Here is a 23,252-nt window from a genome sequence, read left to right as displayed (position 1 = left end):
CCTTTTTGTACAGGTCACTTCTACCCCAAAACAGATTCCAATGATCCAAAAATATGAATCGTTTTCCCATACACCAGCTCCTCAGCCATGCATTCATCTGCTCTATCCTCCTATTCCTGCCCTCACTAGCTCGTAGCACTGGGAGTAATCCAGATATTACTACCCTTGAGGACCTCCTTTTTAAATTTCTACCTAACTCTCTGTAATCTCCCTTCAGAGTCTCAACCTTTTCCCTTCCAATGTCATTGGTTCCAATGTGGACAATGACCTCCTGCTGGCTCCTTTCCCCCGTGAGAACATTCTGCACCCTCTCTGAGACATCCTTGATCATGACACCAGGGAAACAACACACCATTCTCCTTTTTCTCTGCTGGCCACAGAAATGTCTGTTCTTCTGACGACAGAATCCCCTAACACAATTGATCTCTTGGAAGCCGACGTACCCCTCGTTGCATTAGAGCCAGTCTCAAAACCAGAAACTTGGCTGTTTGTGCTACGTTCTCCTGAGAATCCATCACCCCCTACATTTTCCAAAACAGCATACCTGTTTGAAATGGGTATATCCACAAAAGACTCCTGCTCTAGTTGCCTACCTCTCTTACCCTTCCTGGAGTTAACCCATCTATGTGACTATATCTGAGACTTTCCCCCCTTTCTATAACTGCCATCCATCACATACTGTTGCTGTTGCAAATTCCTCATCGCTTCACTTTGTCTCTCCAACCGATCCACTTGATCTGATAAGATTCGCATCCAACAGCATATATGGCAGATATAATCCCCAGTAGCCCTTAAACTCTCTTTAAATTCCCACATCTGACAGGAAGTACATATCACTGTAAAGGCCATTTTTGCTCCTTCACAATCTACAGACCCAGAGAATCACATTGTCTTATTCCTCTACAAACACTGCCCCAGGTTAAATTAATAGCTATGGCTTATATTTTAAGTTTAATCAAGAGACTTATCTCCAAAAACATATAATCAAGAAAGAATACATGATATTCACTACTGCAGCCTTTCTCTAGGACAGACTTAAACAACAATTAACTTATCTGATTCTGTGCTGTGAACTTTGCCCAACGGTTCCTCCAAGATTAGTTGTGAATTTCACTGTTTGTTAATTTTCCCAGATGCACTCCGATGTCCAGCGATACACGAATTCAAACAGCAAAGGCAGTAACTGTGCAGGTTCTCTCTCTCTCTCTCTCTCTCCTGCACTGACCTCACTATGTGCTTCCTTTGTCTGCTCTTCTCCCTTTTAAACTGCTGTTGTTTTGACTTTTTTTTCCCAAAGTTCCAAAACAATGCAACAGCATATAAAACAGAATTGCTGCTCCTGGAATTCGAGGAAATCACCTCCAACATCTAAAATACCTCAAAAAAAAGGAGCAGCTCTTACAGGCAGAAATTTTTCCCGTCCTCCATCTAAATCGAAAGTTGAAGTTCTATTATTCAAATTTCTATTGAGCTCCACTGAAACATTTCAGGAGGTGGGGACAGGTGAGAGTAAGAGGGGCAGAGAGCTAAAATTATGGGCACCTGGAAACTTGAAATGTTCCATGAATTAGTCACCCAGGGATTGTTTAGTCTCTTCAATGTAGAAAAGAGATTGTTGTGAGCAGAGACCACAGCAAACTAAATTGTCATTTTGTCTGGCTGGTAACACAACTGATACTCAAGTTAAGCCCCATATCTCTTTGCAGAATATGTTTTTTTTTTAAGTTGTGCATGTTTTATTTCAATCATAAGACACAGGAGTGGAAGTAAGGCCATTCGGCCCATCGAGTCCACTCCGCCATTCAGTCATGGCTGATGGACATTTCACTGCTACTCACCCGCACTCTCCCCGTATTCCTTAATTCCTTGCGAGATTAAGAATTTATCGATCTCTGCCTTGAAGACATTTAACGTCCCAGTCTCCACTGTGCTCCGAGGCAATAAATTCCATAGCCCCACCACTCTCTGGCTGAAGAAATGTCTCTTCATTTCCGTTTTAACTTGACCCCCTCTAATTCTAAGGCTGTGCTCACAGGTCCAAGTATCCCCGCCTAATGGAAACAAATTTCCAGCGTCCACCCTTTTTACGCTATGCATTATCTTGTAGGTTTCTGTTAGATCTCCCTTCAACCTTCTAAACTCTAATGAATACTATCCCAGGATCCTCAGCCGTTTTCCTCCGGGTGGTCCGGTTTCCTCCCACAGTCCAAAGTTGTGCAGGTTAGATGGGTTGGCCGTACTAAATTGCCCATGGGGTAGGGGAATGCGTCTGGGTGGGAAACTCTTCGGAGGATCGTGTGGACTTGCTGAGCTAAATGCCCTGTTTCTACACTGTAGAGATTCTAGTCCTAATAGGCTGTAGAGATTCTAGTCCTACTTTCACCCCACGCAACAGAGGAACCTCGATTATCTGAATATCAGTTTATCCGAAGGAGATCTCAAGGTCCCAATAGAAACATTACATCAAAGACTTGTTTCTAACCCTGAATGTGTCTTTTGTTTGCAATGATTAAGCAGGCACTGTCTACAAATGACTTGACCCCCTGCTGTCTCTCTCTCTCTCCCTCTGCCCCCAAACTTTCCCTGGAGTTCTACAGAGGTGTGTACCCTAAACTCCCCTTCCCCAGATGATCTCTCCAACATTGTCCTGTACAGGGTAAAAGTGGAACCTGTCAAAACGTTGCAGTAAAAAGTTGTGGGGCTGTGGCTGTATGTGTGCGCTATTTGGAGACTTAAAGGTAGCAGCAGCAGCCTTGTTGTTGGTGTCCAGTCTGGCTGCCCCGGAGAGTGGGCGGGGGGGTGGTGTTGTACTGGGTGGGGCGTGGGAGTTGTTGGACAGGTTTGGGGGCGAGGGCGGGGGCAGTGTTGGACGAGGTTGGGGCGCGGGCGGCGTTGAACGGGGTTGTGGGAGTGGGGTTCATGTGCGGTGTGCTGCTGCCTCGTCTCCTGAATGGGGAACAGACTTTAAAAAAATTCTGAGCCCCAGAGGAAAGGCTTTTAATCGATTAACCAAATAATCAATTATCTGAACGAAATAGTGCTTGCTCATCTAGTTCAGATAATTGAACTTCCTCTGTAGTTTGTTGGGGGTTTGGTGGTATGGGAGTGCTGTGGGGGTAGTGGGTGTAGGGAGCTGGTGGAAAAAGACATCAATAGTTCAGATTAAGTGATCGGAATGTGAGAATGGCAGAAGGTGCAACATCTGCCCCTTCACCTCCTCCCTGTTCACCACCCAAGGGCCTAAACAGTCTTTCCAGGTGAAGTAGCATTTCACCTGGACCACCTCCTCCAATCTTGTGCATTGTACTCGCTATACCTAATATGGCCTACTCTACATTGGAGAAACCAAACACAGACTGAGTGACTGTTTTGTGGAACACCTCCAGTCCGTGCGTAAGCATGACAGCAACATTCCCATAGCCGGTCATTTTAACACAGCATCATGCTCACATACCCACATGTCTGTCCTCATCATGCTGCAGTGTTCCAGTGAATCACAGCTCAAAATGGAGGAACAACATCTCTGCTTCAGACTAGGCACTTTACACTTCTGAGCATAATCTTGAGTTCAACACCTTCAAACTGTGAACCAACTCCCAGTTCTTCCCTGTCTTTTGGTTTTACTTATTGCATTCTGTTATTGTGTCCTCTTTCCCCCTCCCCATACCTCAATGGGACTGTCTGTCCTTTCAAATCTGGCAGGTAGACACACCATTCTTCTGCCATTCTCACATTCCGATCACTATCTGAATTATCAACATCTTTTCTCCACCAGCTCTCCACACACACCCTTTCTCTCTCCACACATTCCCTATTCCCAAATGAAAGCATAAATGCTGCCCCCTCCACACTTCCCAACAGCTCTGATGTAGAGTCATCTGTACTCAACGTTAGCTTGCTCTCTCCATGGATGCTATCTGACCCACAGTGATCTCCAGCATTTGTTGTTTTAAGTATAGATTCCAGCATCTGCAATAATTTATTCCTCCTCTTAATACTGTCATCAGGTATCCTGTGTAAAACAGATGTAATTTCAGTCAAATAGATGGGTTAATCATTATACCAACCTTCCTAAATGTTCTTTCCATTAGGATTTGTATGAAATAGTTAAAAACACAGGTTAGAGTTTGCTGTCAGCAGCTGTTTACTTCGAGAAAAATGTGCCAGAAATCCACTGATCTCTGGGGCCAGAATTTTAGTTATCTCTCTCGCCATGCAGCATAGTCAAATAGCAATTTCCAACATGGAGATGTCAGAAGTCACATGACATCAGGTTATAGTCCAACAGGTTTATTTGAAATCACAAGCTTTCGGAGCTCTGGTCCTTCACCAGGGCGGGGGGAGATGGTGCTATATTAGTAATGCTACCGGACCACTACTTCAGTGACCCAGTTTTAGGTTTACCAGCATTCTGGGTGTCACCATTTAATAGAAATTGAACTGGCCAAGCCATATAACTCTGGTTACAAGAACAAGTCAGTGTCTAGGAATTCTGTGGTGAAAACCTGCCTGCAGTGTCACCAATGCCTGTCCACTTACCTAGATGAGTGCAACTCCAATAGCACTCAAGCAACCCAATGACATTTAGGACAAAACAGCCTGCATCTAATGCCTTTGGCATTTACTCCCTTTACCATTGATGCACAGTGGAATCACTGTATTTACCTAAAAGGTGCACTGCTGTAATTCACCAAGACTCTGCTGATTGCACTTTCCAAACCAGTGATTTCTGCCACCCTAGAAGAACAAGGGGACCAGTTGCATGGGAACACCACTATGTGCAAGCTCCCCTTGCAAGTATACACCACTCTGACTTGGAACTGTATCTCTGTTCCTTCACTGTCACTGGTTCAGAATTTCGGAACGCACTTTCTTCTGCACAGTGAATCTACCTATGACACATGGATTGCAGTAGTTCAAAATCACTACCTGTTCCAGGTAAATTAGGGGGTTGGCCATAAATGCTGGCCAAGCCACCGAAGACCACATCCCATGAACAATTCTTTTTTAAGAAACTGCTTAATGTTCTGTTGAAATAGCTCTAGATCACACCATGGTAGCTGGCGAAATTTGAATACAACCTGGAATATAAAACTACTTTGCAATGGTGATCATAACGATTATCATTGATTGTTATGAGATCCATCTAATTCACTTAATTTCCTTGAGGGAAGAAAATCCTTACCTAGTGAGGCCCACATGTGACTCTAGACCCACAGCAATGTGGTTAACTCTTAACTGCCCTCTGAAATGATCTAGCAAGTTGCTCAGTTCAAAGGCAATTAGGGATGGGCAACAAGTAATGGTCCTGGCAATAGCACTCACATCCCTTGAAAGAATGTGGAAAAATATTCCTACTGTAGATTTAAAGTGGACCTAAGGGGCAACTTTTTAATGTAGCAAGTGGTGCATGCATGTAGTCGTCTGCCAGAAGAAGTGGTGGAGGCTGGTGGAATTACAACATTTAAAACGCATCTTGGTGGGTATATAAATAGGAAGGGTTTAGAGGAATATAGGCTAAAAGCTGGCATATGGGACTAGATTTATTTAGGCTATCTGATCAGCATGGACAAGTTGGACCGAAGGGTCTGTTTCCGTGCTTTATGATACCATGTAAAACTGTTGGGATGCCAGCAACCAATTACATTAATGAATTATTAAAGAAACCAATCAGGAAATGCAAAGCACTAAAATATAATCTCTTTCTAAACATTTACGTAATTCAAAGATGAGGAAGTAAACATGGAGTGAAGGTAGAAAGTTTCTAAAATAGTATTTAAAAATTGAATTAAACCTAGTGCTTATTCTTAATGGTGACACTTATTGCATTACAAATATAAAATTGTTTTCAGGGGCTAGATCTGTTATTCACAAATAGCTATTGGTCAGATTAGATCATTCTTCTAAAAAAAATCCACCTGATTGAACAAGAGTTTTTTTTTAATGCAGGTTTTTTCATTGCTAGAGACAAGGGAAAATTTGCACCAAATAACCAATTTCACTGGTTGCCGGCTTAGCAATAGTGGCCCCAATGCAACTAATGACGGAATAGATCGCAAAGTTACGATTTCTGTATTAATCAGGCTCTTTGCTAAATCCTGATGTTGTAGACAGTTTTAGAGAAGTAATGACAGCTCACTGCTGTCAAAAACCACTTCTACATCTAGACCAATACTTGTCTACTCATGCAGTCTATACAAAAGTATATATTTGTGCATTGAAATGCACGTGATAAGATGCACACCAAGCATTTATTATGTAGGAGGATAAGCTTCTTAAATCTTTTATGGTTGTGGATGAGTGAAAATGTTAGCTCCATAATAGTAAGCCATACAACTTTACTGTGTCACATTCTCCAGCAGATTCTTTGTCATGTCTTCCATTGCACTTGTTAAGGCTAGTTGGCACCAGTCAATCTTGTTTACATTTATTACTGTTTACAGTCATTAATACTGAAAGGTTGGCCCTCATATGCCAATGCAAACTAATCTAACTGATCTGCACCAGTTTAGCCTAAAGCTGGAAACAAATCTTGCCGTCTTTTTCATGTTTATTCTGAAACTGTTCAGTTAAACATGAATTGCTGATACAGGTGAAACATGTAATTACACTGATACTCAAACCAGTTTAACTGGTTAAAAAAAGCATAAAGGAGGATAAGTAATCTCTCTTCTCTCCCAACCCCCAATCCTATTCCAAAGAAAGTTTGCAAATATTAAGACATTTTAAGACTTTTATTGTAACTTTAAGGAAAAGCAATAAGTTGAAACAATATTTGAAATAACTATCCAATTAAGTAAGTTGAGTTTCTTTTCTTATCTTGATTTATGTTTGGTGATCCCAAACCAGAGAACATGCATATCTGGATACGAAGATTGGTGAAGAAAATGGGTATCGGAGAAGTGGACTTTCTGACTTATCACCCATTGTCTAGAAGAGCAAAAATGGTCAAGTATGAAGTTCAGGCTGCAGCGGTAATTGTGGTTGCCCTGAAACTGCTGTTTGTTCTTAATGATAAACATGAGTGGTAAGTCACTTGATGTATCTAGTTAAATATTGAAGATGGTATGGAGCACTGTTTGTTTGTGTTTTAAATGTTTTGTAATTTTTTTTATTATTAACAGGTTGCTATCTAACAGAGCGAAAGAGATAAACAAACAAAACAGTGAAGGTATTTAATTATGATTGTTATAGAATATGTAAATCTAAATCCAGTTTTATGGGTAATCATGGAGAAAGGGATTTTATAATTAATTTGAAAACTATGGAGCAGCTTAGCTGTACAGTTCCTGCACTTCATTATTTAGTTATAGGTCGCGTCGAAAAGGGTATCTGTTCTATCTTTCAACAAGAAAGCCAGTTAGTCCAACGGCTCCATTATTCACCTATCTTCCAAATATTTCTTCTCTAAGTATTTATGCAGTTCTCCTTTGCTAAAAGCAATTGTTGAATCTGTATGGAACACCCAATGAGACAGCACATTTCAAATCCACCCACTTTTGCATTAAAAAGTTCTCCTTACGACACCACTGCCACACATTAAATCTTTCCATTCTGATTATCGATTCTTAAGCCATTAGTAAATATTTCTCCATATTTACAACTTTATGACTTTAAACATCACTACTAAGACGCTTTTTTGGCTCCACAGAAAGCAATCCCAGCTTTACCAATATTTTCATGTAATGTAGTCCCTCATCCATAGAACTATTAGGTAAATATCTTCGATGCTTTATTCAAAGATTTCACATCATTCAAAGTGTGGTGCTTAGAATTGTGCATAATACTCCAGCTCATGCTGAACTAGTGTTTTATATGAATTTAGTATAACTTTCTGGCTTTTGTAATCTGAGCCTCTAGTTATTAAGCCCAGGATTTAATTTAGTCTGTTAACCTGCCCTGCCACTTTCAATTATTTGTGCACAAGCATTCCCAGATGTCTCTGTTCCTGTATTTGTTTTAAAATGGTACTATTTAGCATGTATCATCTTTCCTCATCCTTTCTACCAAAATGTACCTCCTCCCACTTGTCTGTTCAGTTAAATCTATCATCTACCACTCATTCTATCAAGCCTGTTTTGTGTCCTTTTAAAGTCTATTATTTTCCTCTGCTAACTCCCGCATCCAGTCATTAATTTGTATCAAAAATACCACTGGTCTTAAGTAGTGAACCTTGTGGAATACCACTGAATACCTTCCAGTTTAATGAAAAGGATTTGCCACTTCTCTCTCCTCTTCCAGCCTTTTCCAATAGCCAAATTTATTATAATGTTGATGTTCACCCTTTTACTCATCTCCAACAAATGTAAATGTAACCATCGTCCCTTGACTTTCAGTGTCATTACTATCACTAAATTCTCCACCATCAACATCCTGGTAATATCATTGACAAGAAACTTAATTGGTTTAGCTGCATTCTGCGGCTACAAGAGCAGGTCAGAGGCTAGGACTGCTGGCCACCCGACTTTGCAAAGCCTGTCCAGCATCCGTAAAGCCAAGTCAAGATTGTGATGGAATACTCTCCATAACTGGATGAGTGCAGCTCCAACAAACCTCAACACCATCCAGGATCAAGCAGACAGCTTAATTTGCACTCCTGTCCATGACCATTCAATTTCTGCACTACCAATGTATAGCGACAGTAGTAGACTATCTACAAGGTGCACTACAGCAACATGTCATGTCTCCCTAGACAGTACCATCTAAACCCATGATCTCTATCAACTGGAAGTCATGGATAGCAGATATATTGAAACACCACCACTGGCAAGTGTCCCTCTAAGCTGTAAACTATCCTGATTTGGAACAGTGTTGTCATTCCTTCACTGTCATTGGGTTAAAATCCTGGAACTCTCCTCTTAACAACAGTGTGGGTATCCCTAAACCACGAGGATTGTAGCAGTTCAAGAAGGCAACTCATCGCTGCTTCATCCAAGGCAGTGTGGGATTGTAAGTGGCTTAGTACTTGGGACATATACATTCATATACACATTTTCTAAAGCCAGTGTGTTTTGGTTAAATGCTGCTTGCTGAGGAAAGCATGCATGCAGTTTCGTTGGCATCTCTTTGTTTTTTTCACTCAAAGCAATATTTCATCCTGGTTCTTGACTTGAATTGTGCTTGCGGACTGGGCAGTAAGATGGGGAAAGTCTTTTCCATATTATTGATATTAATTAGGACCATGAGTGAGTCAATGTACTTAAAGATGAAAGACAGACTTTGTTCTGTGAACATATGGGGCCTTGGTACAAGTGTTATGTTATTTTTCCATCTCCGGTAGGAGCATGTATATTGCTTGCTGTGATTGAGATATATCTAACATATGCAATAGATATGTGTTTGCTTTGGTGAGGGCTGCCAAAATGGAACACAGTTAGATGAGAACTGTGCTACCCTGCAAAGAAACATTTACTCTCAGTAGGCATTATAGCGAATCTTTCTTTGGATTCAAGAGAATTGCAAAATTTGTCACAACCTTTGTGATCTCCTGGACAGGAGAAAGTGAGGACTGCAGATGCTGGAGATCAGAGCTGAAAATGTGTTGCTGGAAAAGCGCAGCAGGTTCACTGAAGCCCTTCCTGAAGAAGGGCTCATGCCCGAAACATTGATTCTCCTGCTCCTTGGATGCTTGACCTGCTGCGCTTTTCCAGCAACACATTTTCAGCTCTGATCTCCTGGACAGTCCTTTTTAGCTCCAGTGCATCCAGCAGTCATCTAGTCTAGAGAATGTTGTCTCGTAATTGTGATTCGATCTTGAATTATCTTTGTGCATTAGTCTTTTCTGCAATGGTAAACGCCACATATTCTTATGGTGATTTGTCCTCTAGTTATTTCTCCATGGGAAGTAAATGTTGGCTTTGTTTATTAACAAACACAATGAAAAAGGAACACATGGAGTTGCTTAATTATAAATTGGCCACTTAAAGACACACAAAAACAATCAGAGGAATATCAGAAAATCAAGGGGCCATTAAAAGGGATGGGGGGAGGAACCTATAGCTATCACCGGAGAAAAAGTAATGGAATACGAATGGAACTCAAAACTGACAAGGTCACTTGGAATGACGCCTTGCACTCAAGTCTTAAAAGTGGCTTCAGAGATGATGGATTGGTTGTAATTTTCTGAATTCATTAGAATTTGGAAGTGTGGTAGCAGATTTGAAAACTACTAATATAGACACTCTATTCAAGAAAGCAGGAAATTAGTGGCCAGTTGTCGAACATCCGTCATTGGAAAAGTACTAGAACTCATTATTAAAGAAGTCGTATTGGACACCTAGAAAATCATAAATCAATCAGGCAGAATCAATGTGATTTTAAAAAGGGAGATTGTGTTTGACAAAATTATTAGATTTCTTTGAGAATATAACCGAGTGGATGAAAGGGAACCAGTTGATGCAGTGCACTTGGATTTCCAAAAGGATTTCGCTGAAGTGCCTCAAGAGGTTAGCTATATGAGATGAGAACTTGTGATATTGAGGATGAGATATTAGCATTGACACAGCATGGCTAATTAACAGCAAACAAAGGGTCAGTTTGAATGGGGCATTTTCAATTTGACAAACTGAAAGAGGTGGTGATAATATCATGTAATCCAAAGGGGGCTCAAATTCCATCATAGTAGATGGTGAAATTTGAACTCCATAAAAATCGAATTAAAACTAATCTATTAATAACCACATAACCACTGCCAATTATTTTAGAAACCCATCTGGATCACTGTCCTTTAGGGAAGGGAATTTGCCATCCTCCCCTGGTCTGGCCTACATTAGTGTGGCCTACATGTAACTCCAGATCTATAGCAAGATGGGTGACTCTTAATTGCCCTTAGAAATGACCTGATTAAACAAGGGCAACTAGAAATAGGCAACAAATACTCCAGGGTGTAGTGATTTTAACACTGTCAGCCAGGTGGATCTCATAGAATTGAGTTCCCTGATTTGAAGCTGTTAACTTGGTCCAGTCAAGAATTCCTGGCTTACAAATATAAACAGGAGCGTCGGGGTTCTGTTCACTCTAGGAGCTGGCACTGAGCTAGTTAGATCAGTGTCCTGTACTACGCATGTGTAAATAAAGGGTGACTTTGTGGAGTTAGTTCAGTGATGCCCATATTCCACACATAAACAAAAGAAAGCTAGTGGAGTTCCACAGGGGTCAGTGCAGGGGCGTTAACGATCGCTATATTAACGACTTAGATGAAGGATTGAACTGTAGCCAAATGTGCTGACCATATAAAGTTGGGTGTGAAAGGAGGTCACAGTCTGCAAAGGCATATAGGTGGGTTAAGTAAGCAAGCAAGAATTTGTCAGATGGAATATAATGTGAGAAAATGAAATTGTTAATTTAGGTTGCAAATATAGAAAAACAAAATATTATCGACATGGATGCAGAAAGATCCTGGTGTCCTTGCGTCTGAATTGCAAATTGTCATCAGACAGATATAACAAGTGATTATGAATGCAAACAAAATATTTGACTCTGCATCAGGAATGGAGTATAAAATTACGCAAGTCTTGCTAGTACTGTGCAAGGAATTGGTAATACCACATCTGAAGTACTATTTTCAACTTACCTCACCTAACTGAAGGAACGACATACTTGCATCAAAGAAGGTTTACCAGGCTGTTTTATGGGACGAGGGATTTGTTATGAGAAAAGCTTGAGGATATTGGCCCTATATGCACTAGAGTTCAGAAAAATGAGAGGTGATTTTAATGAAACATAAAATTGTGAGGGGACTTGACAGAAAAGAGTATTCCCTCAGCGGGAATATAAGTCTGGCAACAACTGATTCAAAATTGCAGGTCTCCTGTTTTAAGATTGAGATAAAGAACTTTTTTTCTCTCTCTGAAGGTTGTTAGTGTTTGAAATTCTTACTTAGCTAGCAGTGGGGGCTCAGTCATTTAACATACTTAGGGCTGAGTTTGACGCATTTTTAATTGACAAGGGAGTCAAAACTTGTGGGATAAATGGAGAAATAGAATTAAGGCCATGATTGAATCAGGTATGATCTCACTTGAATGGTAGAGCAAGTAGCCAAATAGTGAAGTCCTCATACTTTTATGTTCTTGCCCAAACTTTAAGTTAACTTTGTCAACTCATGATCAGCCAAAATGGATTGAAGCCCAGGGGATCAGTGCTGATGAGCAAGCATCTCCAGTGAAGTAACATCTGTTGTAAAATAAATCATTGGTAATTCAGCCAAAATGACAAATTTTAAAATTGTTTGCACATATTATTGGAATGGGAAATGTTTTATATTGATTTTTACCAACTTATTTCCATACTTTGTCCTTAAAGTGTGTAAATTACATAATTTCTAAAATTAGAAGAATCATAGTAATTTAAAATAAAATCAGGAGACGTTCAGAGCCAATCCTGGCAAGTCTGAAAGAGGGTAGGATTCTATTTCACATATCCACCTGCGTTAAACTTTTTCTCTGATTTGTATTGTTAGGCATTAAGGTATTTCAATTCAAAAAATGGTACACAGTAATGAGAAACAGTTTGGACGAACGTGAAAAGGAAGCGGAAGACCAAGCAGCCAGGTAAAGTTATGATTACTTTTACATAAGGTTTACGGTATGTTGTATCTTTTATTTACCAATTACAGAATATTTATAAAATGCAGTAATACCACTCTGATTGTAAATATCACACAGCTCAGTTAAAAGTTGGGATCCCTAGCAAAGGTCAGCTCAAAAGATTGACCAGAAAAGTAGACTTTCTACGTAAAATTGAAAATATCTCTGTCTAGCTGCAGTGGGAAGAATTAGTGAGGTCACCCAAAACCTCTTGGAAAACATGAGTTTACAACTTATTTAAGCAGCTAGGAGGAAAATAGTGAAGCAAGAAACCAGTAGTGAGAGTGTTTCGGAGGGAATCTCAAGATGACTGCATTATCTGTTTTAAGATGAGACAAGAGGAGGTATAAATGCTCAGAGCGAAAGCATTACGCAAGCTGCTCGCTGAAAGAAATGGGAGCAGTGATTACGATCTGAAAGTATTCAACTCAATGTTGAGGTCATTGATTCAACAAAGCCCTGTTTTGGCTTTGAGTTATATTGACCCATGATCCAAAAGGTGATTTCAAGTTGCAACTCACAATGTTGAGTTTTTTCTTTATAAGATTTTGCCTAAGGAAAAGATTAACTTTATAAAATTCCACTTAAGTAATGATAAACAATAACCGTCAGTTTTGGCAGTGTAAGTCTTTAATTTCAAACTATCTCATCAGAGAATGAGAAGTTATGTATCGGTTTTGACTGACTATTGAATTGCCAAGTGATTGTTTTCCACAAAGGATGAGCTTTAAAAGCATAGCTTTCGTATCTTGTTAAATTATTTGTTGTTAGATTTTATATTTATATGTAAATAGAAGATATCTGACTGACAGAGTGCTTCATGTTCCAACGGGAAATAAGTGAGTAGTATTAACACTGTCCAGCAGAAATGCATTTCCTGATGGTTACTTACAAATTAATGAGGAAGAATGGTGACGCATGATGTTGGTAGATTTCCTAATAGGATAAATACTGTTATGAAATAAATTTATAACGTGTGTTGAAAATGTACTACTAAAACATTTCACAGGCATTTGTGGAAATGTGAAAAGCCATTATTCTTTTCTGTAAAAGACAAATCGGTGATCTACAAAAAGAAACGTAAGTAGATTTTTTTTTAGGTTGTGTACTTATTGTAAAGTTTTGTTTTTGAAAAGTGAAGCTTTTTCTGTAACTTTAGATGCATGAGATGAATGCAGGATCTTGGGGTGTTTTGGGACTGAAGGAGATTATAGAGTTGGGTTGTAATGGCTTCCAAAGATAGGGGCAAATCCAGAATATAAAACTAACTATCTGCCACAATCAACACTTCCATTCAGCCCTCAATTGTGGTGACTTGGAGAAGTGAATAAGCATAAGCAATTCTAATAAGGTATGTCTTACAGAGTTTGGGGCTAAGTTAAGAGTTGTCAAAACAGTTGTTTGATATTGCTCCAAGTTTACTCCTCTTGTGAAGGTGCTAACTCTTACATACAAAATACATGCAAAAGAAATAAATACAGAAAAGAAGATCATATGACCCCTCAAACCTGATTCGCTAATCAATCAAATTATGGCCAATCTATTAGTTTCGAATTCCATATTCTCATCTGCTCCGAGAAACCCTTGCCTACCAAAAATTCCCCTGCCTACCAAAAATCTATCCATCCCTCTCTTAAAAAAATATTCATTTTACTGCCTCCTGATGCAGAGTTCCAAAGTTTCTCAACTCTAAGAGAAAAAAATTATTCTCATCTCCATCTTGAAAAGGCAACCAAAAATTCAAACAGTGCCCCCTTGTTCTGGACTGACCCACAAGAGGAAATCTCCCTTCCATGTCCAGCATGTCCAGACCATTCAGGATCTTGCACGCACCAGTCAAGTACCCTTCACATTTCTAGACTTCAGTGAAAATTAGCTCAGCTTGTCCAACCTTTCCTCAAAAGACAACTCACTCATTCCAGGCATCAATGTAGTAAATCTCATCTGAAATGCCTCCAGTGCATTAACATCCATCCTTTAAGTAAGGGAAACCAAAACTGCACAAAGTATTTGAGGTATTGTCACCCAGTCCTGTATGACTGAAGAATATAATCCTTACCTTTTATGTTCAATTCCTCTCATAATAAAGGATAGCATTCCATTAGCCTCCTTGATTGCAAGCTGAACCTACATACTAATGCTTTCAGTTGTGCGCCACACAATTTAAATCCTTCTGGATTTCAGAATTTGACAATTGTTCTTCATTTAAGCAATACTCTGTCTTTTTATTCTTTCTTGTTGAAGTAAACAACTTTACATTTTCCCACATTAGACTCCTGCCAAATCTTTGCCCAATCCTTGTCATTCTGAAATTCCTTATGGAGACAGGATGTCAGATGCTATTTATTTATTTCAATGTGAGCTATCAGCTTGTTTACTTTATGAATGCTTAATGCATCCAGATACAGAACATTTAGTTTGTCTTTTTGTTACCTGTTTTAAAGTTGAATCTTGATTATTAATATATTCCTAGGTTTCTTTCTATCTGTACCTTCCTGCCATTCTCTACTCCTCATTTTTTTGCATTAATATTTTCCTCCTCTATCTTGTCTCTATTCTTTAATATACACAGCTTTCCACATTAATCCCTTGCCCTTGTATTTTATATTGATTTGTAAAACAAAACTTCTATCTGATATCTTGCTGGGCGATGACAGCTTGCAAGAACCTGGAAGGGTACAATTTTGACTGTGGAGGGCTCTTGGACCCTCTGCACCTGTATTCCATAACTGATATCCACATGCATACTTTCTAACAAGGTTCATTGGCCATTAGTAAAGAAAAAATATTCCCAAATTGAAGTAATTTAAAGTGGTCCCACTAGTGCCCTGACTTTGCTCATCACGACTGAAGAAGAAGCCTTTTGCTGCCTGTGGCTTGGTGCTATGTCATGTGATCTATTTACTTACTGTCCAGTGAGGGAAGTGTTGACTTGGCCATGCTTGAAACTGGAGCAAGGAGTGCATGTTAATTCCCCCCCCCCCCCTAAAAATGGTTTGTGGGTTTGTGTCAAGGGTTAAAATACGAAGAGAAAAATACAAGAAGTTGAACATACTACAGACGTAATCATTTTTGGTTTTGACAGAGGTTGGACCCAAGGCAGCCACCATTATGCTTGTAGGAAGTGGGATGAAACAGTGTGTATTAATATTGAGACACAGTATTAAGCACAGGTGGATGGATTTTGGGAAACTCAGCAGCTTAAAGGGGTGAGTGGGCTATATTCATAAGCAACATTGCTTGTGGCCATCAGGAACAGGAGTGTTGCTCCATCCCAACAATCCACCCAACATATCTCCTTACTCCTAATCTGCTTGGGTCTCCCTCATCTGCAGTCAGAATTTCCCCACTCCAAACTGGACCAATCCTTTCAATTTTTAAGCTTTCATCACACCTTCTTGTTTTCATGGACTTTAGCCATGTGAAGTAGCTCAAAAGTCCATCAGCCTTACAATCAGGCTTCCCATAGGTGCAATAAACCTATAGAAAAGAAAAAAGGAGCTCTGTTTCTAGTTCACAGGATATTCAGGAAATATTTTTTCCAGGGTTTTCTTCCTCACAGCAGCGACAACCTGACCCACACTACCCACCATCCCCTGCAACAGAACTTGGCTCCGGGCTAAAATCAGTGCTAAGGTGTCTGAAATCGGGATTAATATTCCTTAACTTGAAGAAAAAAAGGATTGTAGTCAGGATTTATCACGGAATCTGGAATATTAGACTCATAGTTTAAAAAGTAAAATGTTTAATTTTTAGGTATGATCCACAGTCTTAAGAAGCAATTTGTTAGACTCGCTGGTTCCCATCAAATAATGGAAAAGGAAAAACCTTCCAGTTTCAAATTCAATTGGAATGAAGGCAGCTTAGAGAGACTGTGCTTTCGTGAAGACAGCCTAAAAGCATATGATTATGAAAAAAGTAAAAGGATCAGAACTGTCAATGATCGCTACTGGGTCAGTTGTCTAAATATTTGCCAAGAAAAGTAAGTATTTGTTTTTATTCAAAGAAAGCTTAATTTCTATTTAAGAATTCCGAGTTTCCTGAATTTCTTGCACTTTCCAGATTTAAGTAAGTAAATTTTCTGTGTAGAAAAGGGCATTAATATTTGATAAGTTCATAATGAAAAGGTTCTCAATATTCTATTGTCTTTTCACAAAAGCAGAATAACTGGTCATTATTATAATTATTGTTTGTGGGAGCTTACTGTGTTCAAATTGATTGCCATGTTTAGTACATTATACTTGCATTACTGCGGTGATTGCACTCCAAGAGAATTTGTTTGGCTGTGAAGCATTTTGACATGCCTTGGTTTCATGAAAGGCATTGTTAAAGCAAGTCTTTTTTTAAATACTTTTACACTTGGCAAACATCCTGTAATGAATGTCAGTAGAAGTGACCTATATTTTTGTATTTTATAATATATCCCTATGCTTGAATTTAATGTTAGTTACTGAATGTCTTGTCTATGCCTTGGTTGTATGGCGGATAAAAAGTAAACATAGTGTTATATTACAAGGGTTTTGTTATACAGGTACATTCTAAATGAGCTAGATTTTTCCAGGTGGTAGTGCAAGGAATACTAAAATTACACACATCACAGAATACAGATATTTCCTAAGTACTCCAGCGTTGTTTTGTACAGACATTTTGCACTAAAACAAAATTGAGTAAATTTAAAAGCAGCTGTTTCTACACCATAAAGTACATTATAGCTGTACCATATTAAGGAATAAAGTGAGTAGAGTTGGACTATGTGTTAAATGTATAATAAATATCATGTAACATCCTTTATTGGAGTATAATGAATGTGAATGTAGGTTTTTACATTTATTTCTTCTGTTGAACTAGTGTTTTGTTTGCACTTGTGTTCTGGTTCTCATTTGCATTTCCACTGCCAAGTTCAATGCAATTCCTCTATTTACATTATAAATTTCAGCTCATGCTTGTTTTGATTTCACAGTTGGATTAGTTTTAGCGTCCTAATTCCTCCTTGTAAGGTTAACTAAAGGATTGTTAAAAAAAATGTTTATGTAACTCCTGAAATACATCAATGGTATTGTTCTATATTTTTTCATAGTACATGGGTATCATTGGCAAAGCCAGCATTTCTTGCCCATCCTGATTGCTGTTGAGCTGAGACTATAGCAGAGGGCAATTCAGAGTCTACCACATTGCTGTGTCTCTGGAGTAACGGTTGTAACTTGATAAGATTAGCAATTTGCCTTCCCTAAAGGCAATACAGTATTTGATCGCTGTCATGATAGTGTCCTTGGAACTCAGTGGGAGTGGAGGAGGGGTGGGGGGGGTGGGGGGGGGGAGACGAGACAACAATTGAAACAAAGGTTTCCAAAGGATCAACCAGAATTTTAAGTAGCCTAAATGTAAACAATACAGGGCAGGGAAGCACAGAAGAGAATAAATCATTGATGACAAAGGAATAAATAAAGTTACATAACAGGACTTTAAAAATTTAGTAAACATAAATTAAGAAGAAACAAGCTAGAACAAGTTAAACTATCTGCATAGCAATGTTTAGTTTCCATAATAAAATAAGAGAGCTGGAGAAATCACATGTTGGGAGTATCATAGTAGGGATAGCTGACACATAGGATATCCCAGTCCTGATTTCTTTAGAGCTAAGTTATAACATATTTAAAAAGGATACAAAAGGAAAGTGGGAGGAGGAGTATCTTTTGTATTAAGGATAACAACAGAAAACAAAAGGGACACAACTATCAACAAGACAAATAGAATCTGTATGGTCAGGGTGGAAAAAACTGGATCAATCACAGTCCTAATAATGGAATTGAAGTGGTAGAAGCAACAAGCAGCAACCAAATTAGAGAACTGTGTAAAGTCATTGAATAGTAACCATGGGGGATTTAAATAACCTTAGTATTTATTGGACGAAAGAGGCAGTAAAGGGGATCAAGGAATGGAGTCTCTACAATGAATACAAGATTCCTTTCTAATTGAGTGTAAAAAGGCCAACAAGGGATGATTCACCATAACTAGATCTAAGATCTGGGGAGAAAATGGCCTAATGGTATTTTTGCTAGACCACTACTAACCTCAACTAATGTTCTGAGGACCCCAGTTCAAATCCCTCCGTGGCAGATGATGGAATTTGAATTCAATAAAAATAATCTGGAATTAAGAGTGTAATGACCATGAATGAAATCATTGTTAATTATTGGAAAATCCCATCTGGGTCACTAATGTCCTTTTACGAGGGAAATCTGTCATCTATATCTGGTCTGGCCTGCATGTGATGCCAAACCTATAGCTGTGTGGTTGACTCTTAACTGCTTGCTGGACAATTAGGGATGAGCAACAATATTGCCAAAAAGCAGCATAGAACAACAATGGGAAAATTTAAAACTGTGTTCTGCAGACACAGAAAAATTGTCTTCTGCTAAAAGAAAGGAATAAATAAACACGACTCAATTAAGACTCCATAATCAGTAAAGATTTGAGGGCTAGAAATGGGTTATACATTAAGCACATGAATGGTGGAAGAGTATGTGAAAAAAGGACATTCAGAATGAGTAGAAAAGAATTCAATTTGGAAAGCAAAGAGAAACTATGAAAAGAAATGATCAAACAGCATAAAATAGTAACTTTTTTATAGGTACTTCAATTTAAAAAGAAGGCTGTGATAGAACAAACATTTGAGTGAATGAGGATACTAACATGTATGCAAGAGAAATGGGAAAAATGTTAAATAATTATTTTGTTTTAGACTTTACCAATAAGAGGTAGACATGAGATAAGTGCACTTAAAATTAAGAAATAAAAGATGGCTGAATAAACTGAACAAGTAAGGACTGATTAGGGATAGTCAACATGGCTTTGTGCATGGGAAATAATGTCTCACAAATTTGGTTTGAGTTTTTTGAAGAAGTAACAAAGAGGATTAATGAGGGCAGAGCATAAGATGTACATGTAGTAAGTTTGCAGATGACACCAAAATTGGAGGTGTAGTGGACAGCGAAGAAGGTTACCTCAGATTACAACAGGATCTTGATCAGATAGGCGAATGGGTAGAGAAGTGGCAGATAAATGCGAAGTGCTGCATTTTGGAAAAGCAAATCTTCTATACTTAATGGTAAGGTCTGAGGGAGTGTTGCTGAACAAAGAGACCTTGGAGTGCAGGTTCATAGCTCCTTGAAAGTGGAGTCGCAGGTAGATAGGATAGTGAAGAAGGTGTTTGGTATGCTTTCTTTTATTGGTCAGAGTATTGTGTACAGGAGTTGGGAAGTCATGTTGCGGCTGCACAGGACATTGGTTAGGCCACTATTGGAATATTGCGTGCACTTCTGGTCTCCTTCCTATCGGAAAGATGTTGTGAAACTTGAAAGGGTTCAGAAAAGATTTACAAGGATGTTGCCAGGGTTGGAGGATTTGAGCTATAAGGAGAGGCACAACAGGCTGGGGCTGTTTTCCTTGGAGCATCAGAGGCTGAAGGGAGACCTTATAGAGGTTTACAAAATTATGAAGGGCATGGATAGGATAAATAGGCAAAGTCTTTTCCCTGGAGTCGGGGAGTCCAGAACTAGAGGGCATAGGATTAGGGTGAGAGAGGAAAGATATAAAAGAGACCGAAGGGGCAACTTTTTCACAAAGATGGTGGAACGTGTATGGAATGAGCTGCCAGAGGAAGTGGTGGAGGCTGGTACAGTTGCAACATTTAAAAGCCATTTGGATGGGTATATGAATAGGAAGGGCTTAAAAATGTGTTGCTGGAAAAGCGCAGCAGGTCAGGCAGTATCAAAGGAACAGGAGAATTGACGTTTCGGGCATAAGCCCTTCTTCCTGATGCTGCCTGATCTGCTGCACTTTTCCAGCAACACATTTTTAAGCTCTGATCTCCAGCATCTGCAGTCCTCACTTTCTCCTATATGAATAGGAAGGGTCTGGAGGCATATGGCCCGGGTGCTGGCAGGTGGGACTAGATTGGGTTGGGATATCTGGTCGTAATGGACAAGTTGACCGAAGGGTCTCTTTCAATGCTGTACATCTCTGTGACTCTAAGTATGAAGAGAATAAAATGCTGCATGGATTGCATCCATATGCTTTAAAATAATCTTGGTGAGGGATATCAAAGGCCTTCCTACATGTAGATAATAATTCATCAGGAAAAAGGATGTATTGCCACATTACTGGCAGATAGCTAATGAAATTCCTTATTGAGAAGAGACACAAAACATGTCTGGGAGATTACAAACTAATCTGTCTGATTGGAAAGATACTAAAACCCCTCCTAAAGGGCAGAATAGAAGACCATCTAGAATCAAAAATAATGAGCAATCAACTTGTATTTTAAAGAAGTAAATCTTGCTTGACCAACTTTGCTGAGTTTTTTTGAGGAGGTAACAGAATCTACATGTAGTGGATATGGTTGATCTGAATTTTCAAAAGCCCTTCAGTAAGGTGCCTACAATAGATATGCTCATAAGATCAGAGAATGAAGAGACGGGGACAGGGGGCAAAATGGATTGCTAGCTAGCTTCAAGACAAGCACATTACAGGGTAGTTATTGTTATTTAAATCCACAAGGATCCTGGGACCATAATATCAAAGTTTACACTTGGACTTGTGAGGGAGTTCCAGGATTTTGACCCAACACTGAAGGAGTGTTGGAATGCTAGGTGACTTGGGAATTTTCAGGTAACTTCCCATGTGTCTGGTGCTGTTATCCTTCTAGATGGCAATGTTTGTGGTTTTGGAAAGTACTGTCTAAATAGATTTGGTGAATTTCTGCATCTGATATACATTGTTGCTTTTGCATCTTGATGGTGATGGAAAGAGTGATTTTGTTTTTGGTGTGATTCCAATCAGATGGGTTGCTTTGCCCTGGATGGTGTCAGCCTTCTTTATTATTATCAGCACTATTTAAAAAACAGCAAGACTGATGAACCTACTAAGAGAAATTAGTTAAGCATATGCAGCAGAAGGAAATAGAGGGTTGTTGTAGATTTAGATGAGAAAAAATGGAGAAGGCTCAAGTGGAACATGAACATATGTTTAGGTCCATGTGACTGTGTAATGGATTTTAAGTGTAATTTTATGAATCCATATTCTTCTGACAAATGCTGATAAATTTGATTTTAATATCTTGTTTGAATATCCAGTGCTGTCAAAGGTGCATCTTTGGAAAACATTCGAGTATTTGCTGCTGATAGGCTGTTATACCTCACTCTCAATGTCTGTGCCCTCATTGCCTCTGGTGCTCTCCCCTCCACTGCCTCCAATCTCATAGTCCCCCAGCCCCCCAGTCCTGAAGAAGGATTACATCCGAAATATTGACTTCTCCATCTCCTGATGCTGCCTGACTTGCTCTATTCTTCCAGCCTCCTGCTTGTCTACGATAGACCGTTATACTGCATGTTTTGGATGAGATCTTCAGATTTGCATTAATGCAAATCTTGTGGTATAAAGCCAAGTGAAATTAATTTAAGCAAATTATTTGAGATTATCTCATGTTCATGTGATCATGCAAAACTGCAAAATGCTTTTTAAGAGATTGACACTATGTTAACTTATTTTTCCTCAAATTTTAAAAATAATTATTTGCAGGAAACTTAATAAAGTGTCAAACTATCAAAAGTGGCCAATCATTTTACTTTTCTCATTACTACTGGGCTGGGTATCAGCTTTCTATTAATGGTCAGCAGTGTGGCTTCCCATTTGCTTGGTTGAATCAGTCTTTTCTGGTATTTGCAGTAGGGCATAAGTAGTTAGAAATGGATATCATAAAATGTATCTCTTTTTGTGTTTCTGCTGCACTGTCTGCCCTGCAATATGAATAGCAAAGTTCCAAGCATCAGAAACACCAATGAAACAAAACTCATTTGATTAAGAGTTGGTCTGTAATATAAATTCAGTAGCTGAATAGTTCTTTAAAGCTCATTACTTAAACAAATTTTATATATTTAATTATATCTTTAATATAATTCCTAATTGATTACAATTCAATGTGCAGCAGGAACATAGCAATTGTGGGTCTAGATCCAAAATCATAGTCCTGACAATGCTGCAGAGCTCAGGTTAATAAAGTACATGTTTTTATGTATAAATTCAATTAAGCAAATGCATTCAAGCACAACTTTGTGGGGGAAAGTGGCTGTAATTGAAGTAAGTTTAGTTTTAAGCCTAAATATCAATGGCAGCTTCTGGTCATAGTCTATCTTTTCTAAAAAAAAACATGCCTTTCCATTCAGGTTTACGATGCCTTCCTTTTCAAACCACACCTGAATGTATAATTTTTTAAGTTTTCCCCTTATTTTTCTCTTTCACATCTACTTTAATTTTTATTCCATTGACATGCATTTTTAAATCAATTATTTGTGTATTGGTTTCAAAATATTCTGAAGAGTATAGTGGTTTGATATATCATTTATTTTGACAGTGAAGGACTTTAATAAGATTTATATGAACATTTTTCTCCTTTTTAAATTAAATCTAGCTTGCAAAGCAGCCAGAGTGAGAAAGAAGGATACGCATTGAAGCAAGACAGACCAATGTGAATTGTAGCTATTTGCACATCTAAATGATGCACTAAGTGTCAATTGAATTATCCCAAGCTCATTCATTGTTGGACCTATTTATATAGGGGACTGGAAAATATTTTCCCAGTCATACATGTGCAGTGAAAACTCGGGAGAC

General features: G+C 38.8%; 1 protein-coding gene across 1 annotated transcript in view; it reads left to right on the top strand.

Annotated features, from left to right (window-relative positions):
* The window catches only part of taf1b (TATA box binding protein (Tbp)-associated factor, RNA polymerase I, B), a 94,103-nt gene that overhangs the window by 67,516 nt on the left and 3,335 nt on the right, over positions 1–23,252 (top strand). The window contains exons 10-14 of the mRNA XM_043678043.1: positions 6,850–7,027; positions 7,125–7,171; positions 12,458–12,548; positions 13,594–13,664; positions 16,341–16,566. Coding sequence (XP_043533978.1) covers positions 6,850–7,027; positions 7,125–7,171; positions 12,458–12,548; positions 13,594–13,664; positions 16,341–16,566 — 613 coding nt within the window. The remainder of the gene's footprint in view (positions 1–6,849; positions 7,028–7,124; positions 7,172–12,457; positions 12,549–13,593; positions 13,665–16,340; positions 16,567–23,252) is intronic.

This window comes from Chiloscyllium plagiosum, chromosome 3 (assembly GCF_004010195.1).
Source record: "Chiloscyllium plagiosum isolate BGI_BamShark_2017 chromosome 3, ASM401019v2, whole genome shotgun sequence".
Taxonomy (NCBI): domain Eukaryota; kingdom Metazoa; phylum Chordata; class Chondrichthyes; order Orectolobiformes; family Hemiscylliidae; genus Chiloscyllium; species Chiloscyllium plagiosum.
The sequence above is the reverse complement of the archived record's forward strand: the minus strand, read 5'-3'. Positions and strand labels throughout refer to the sequence as shown.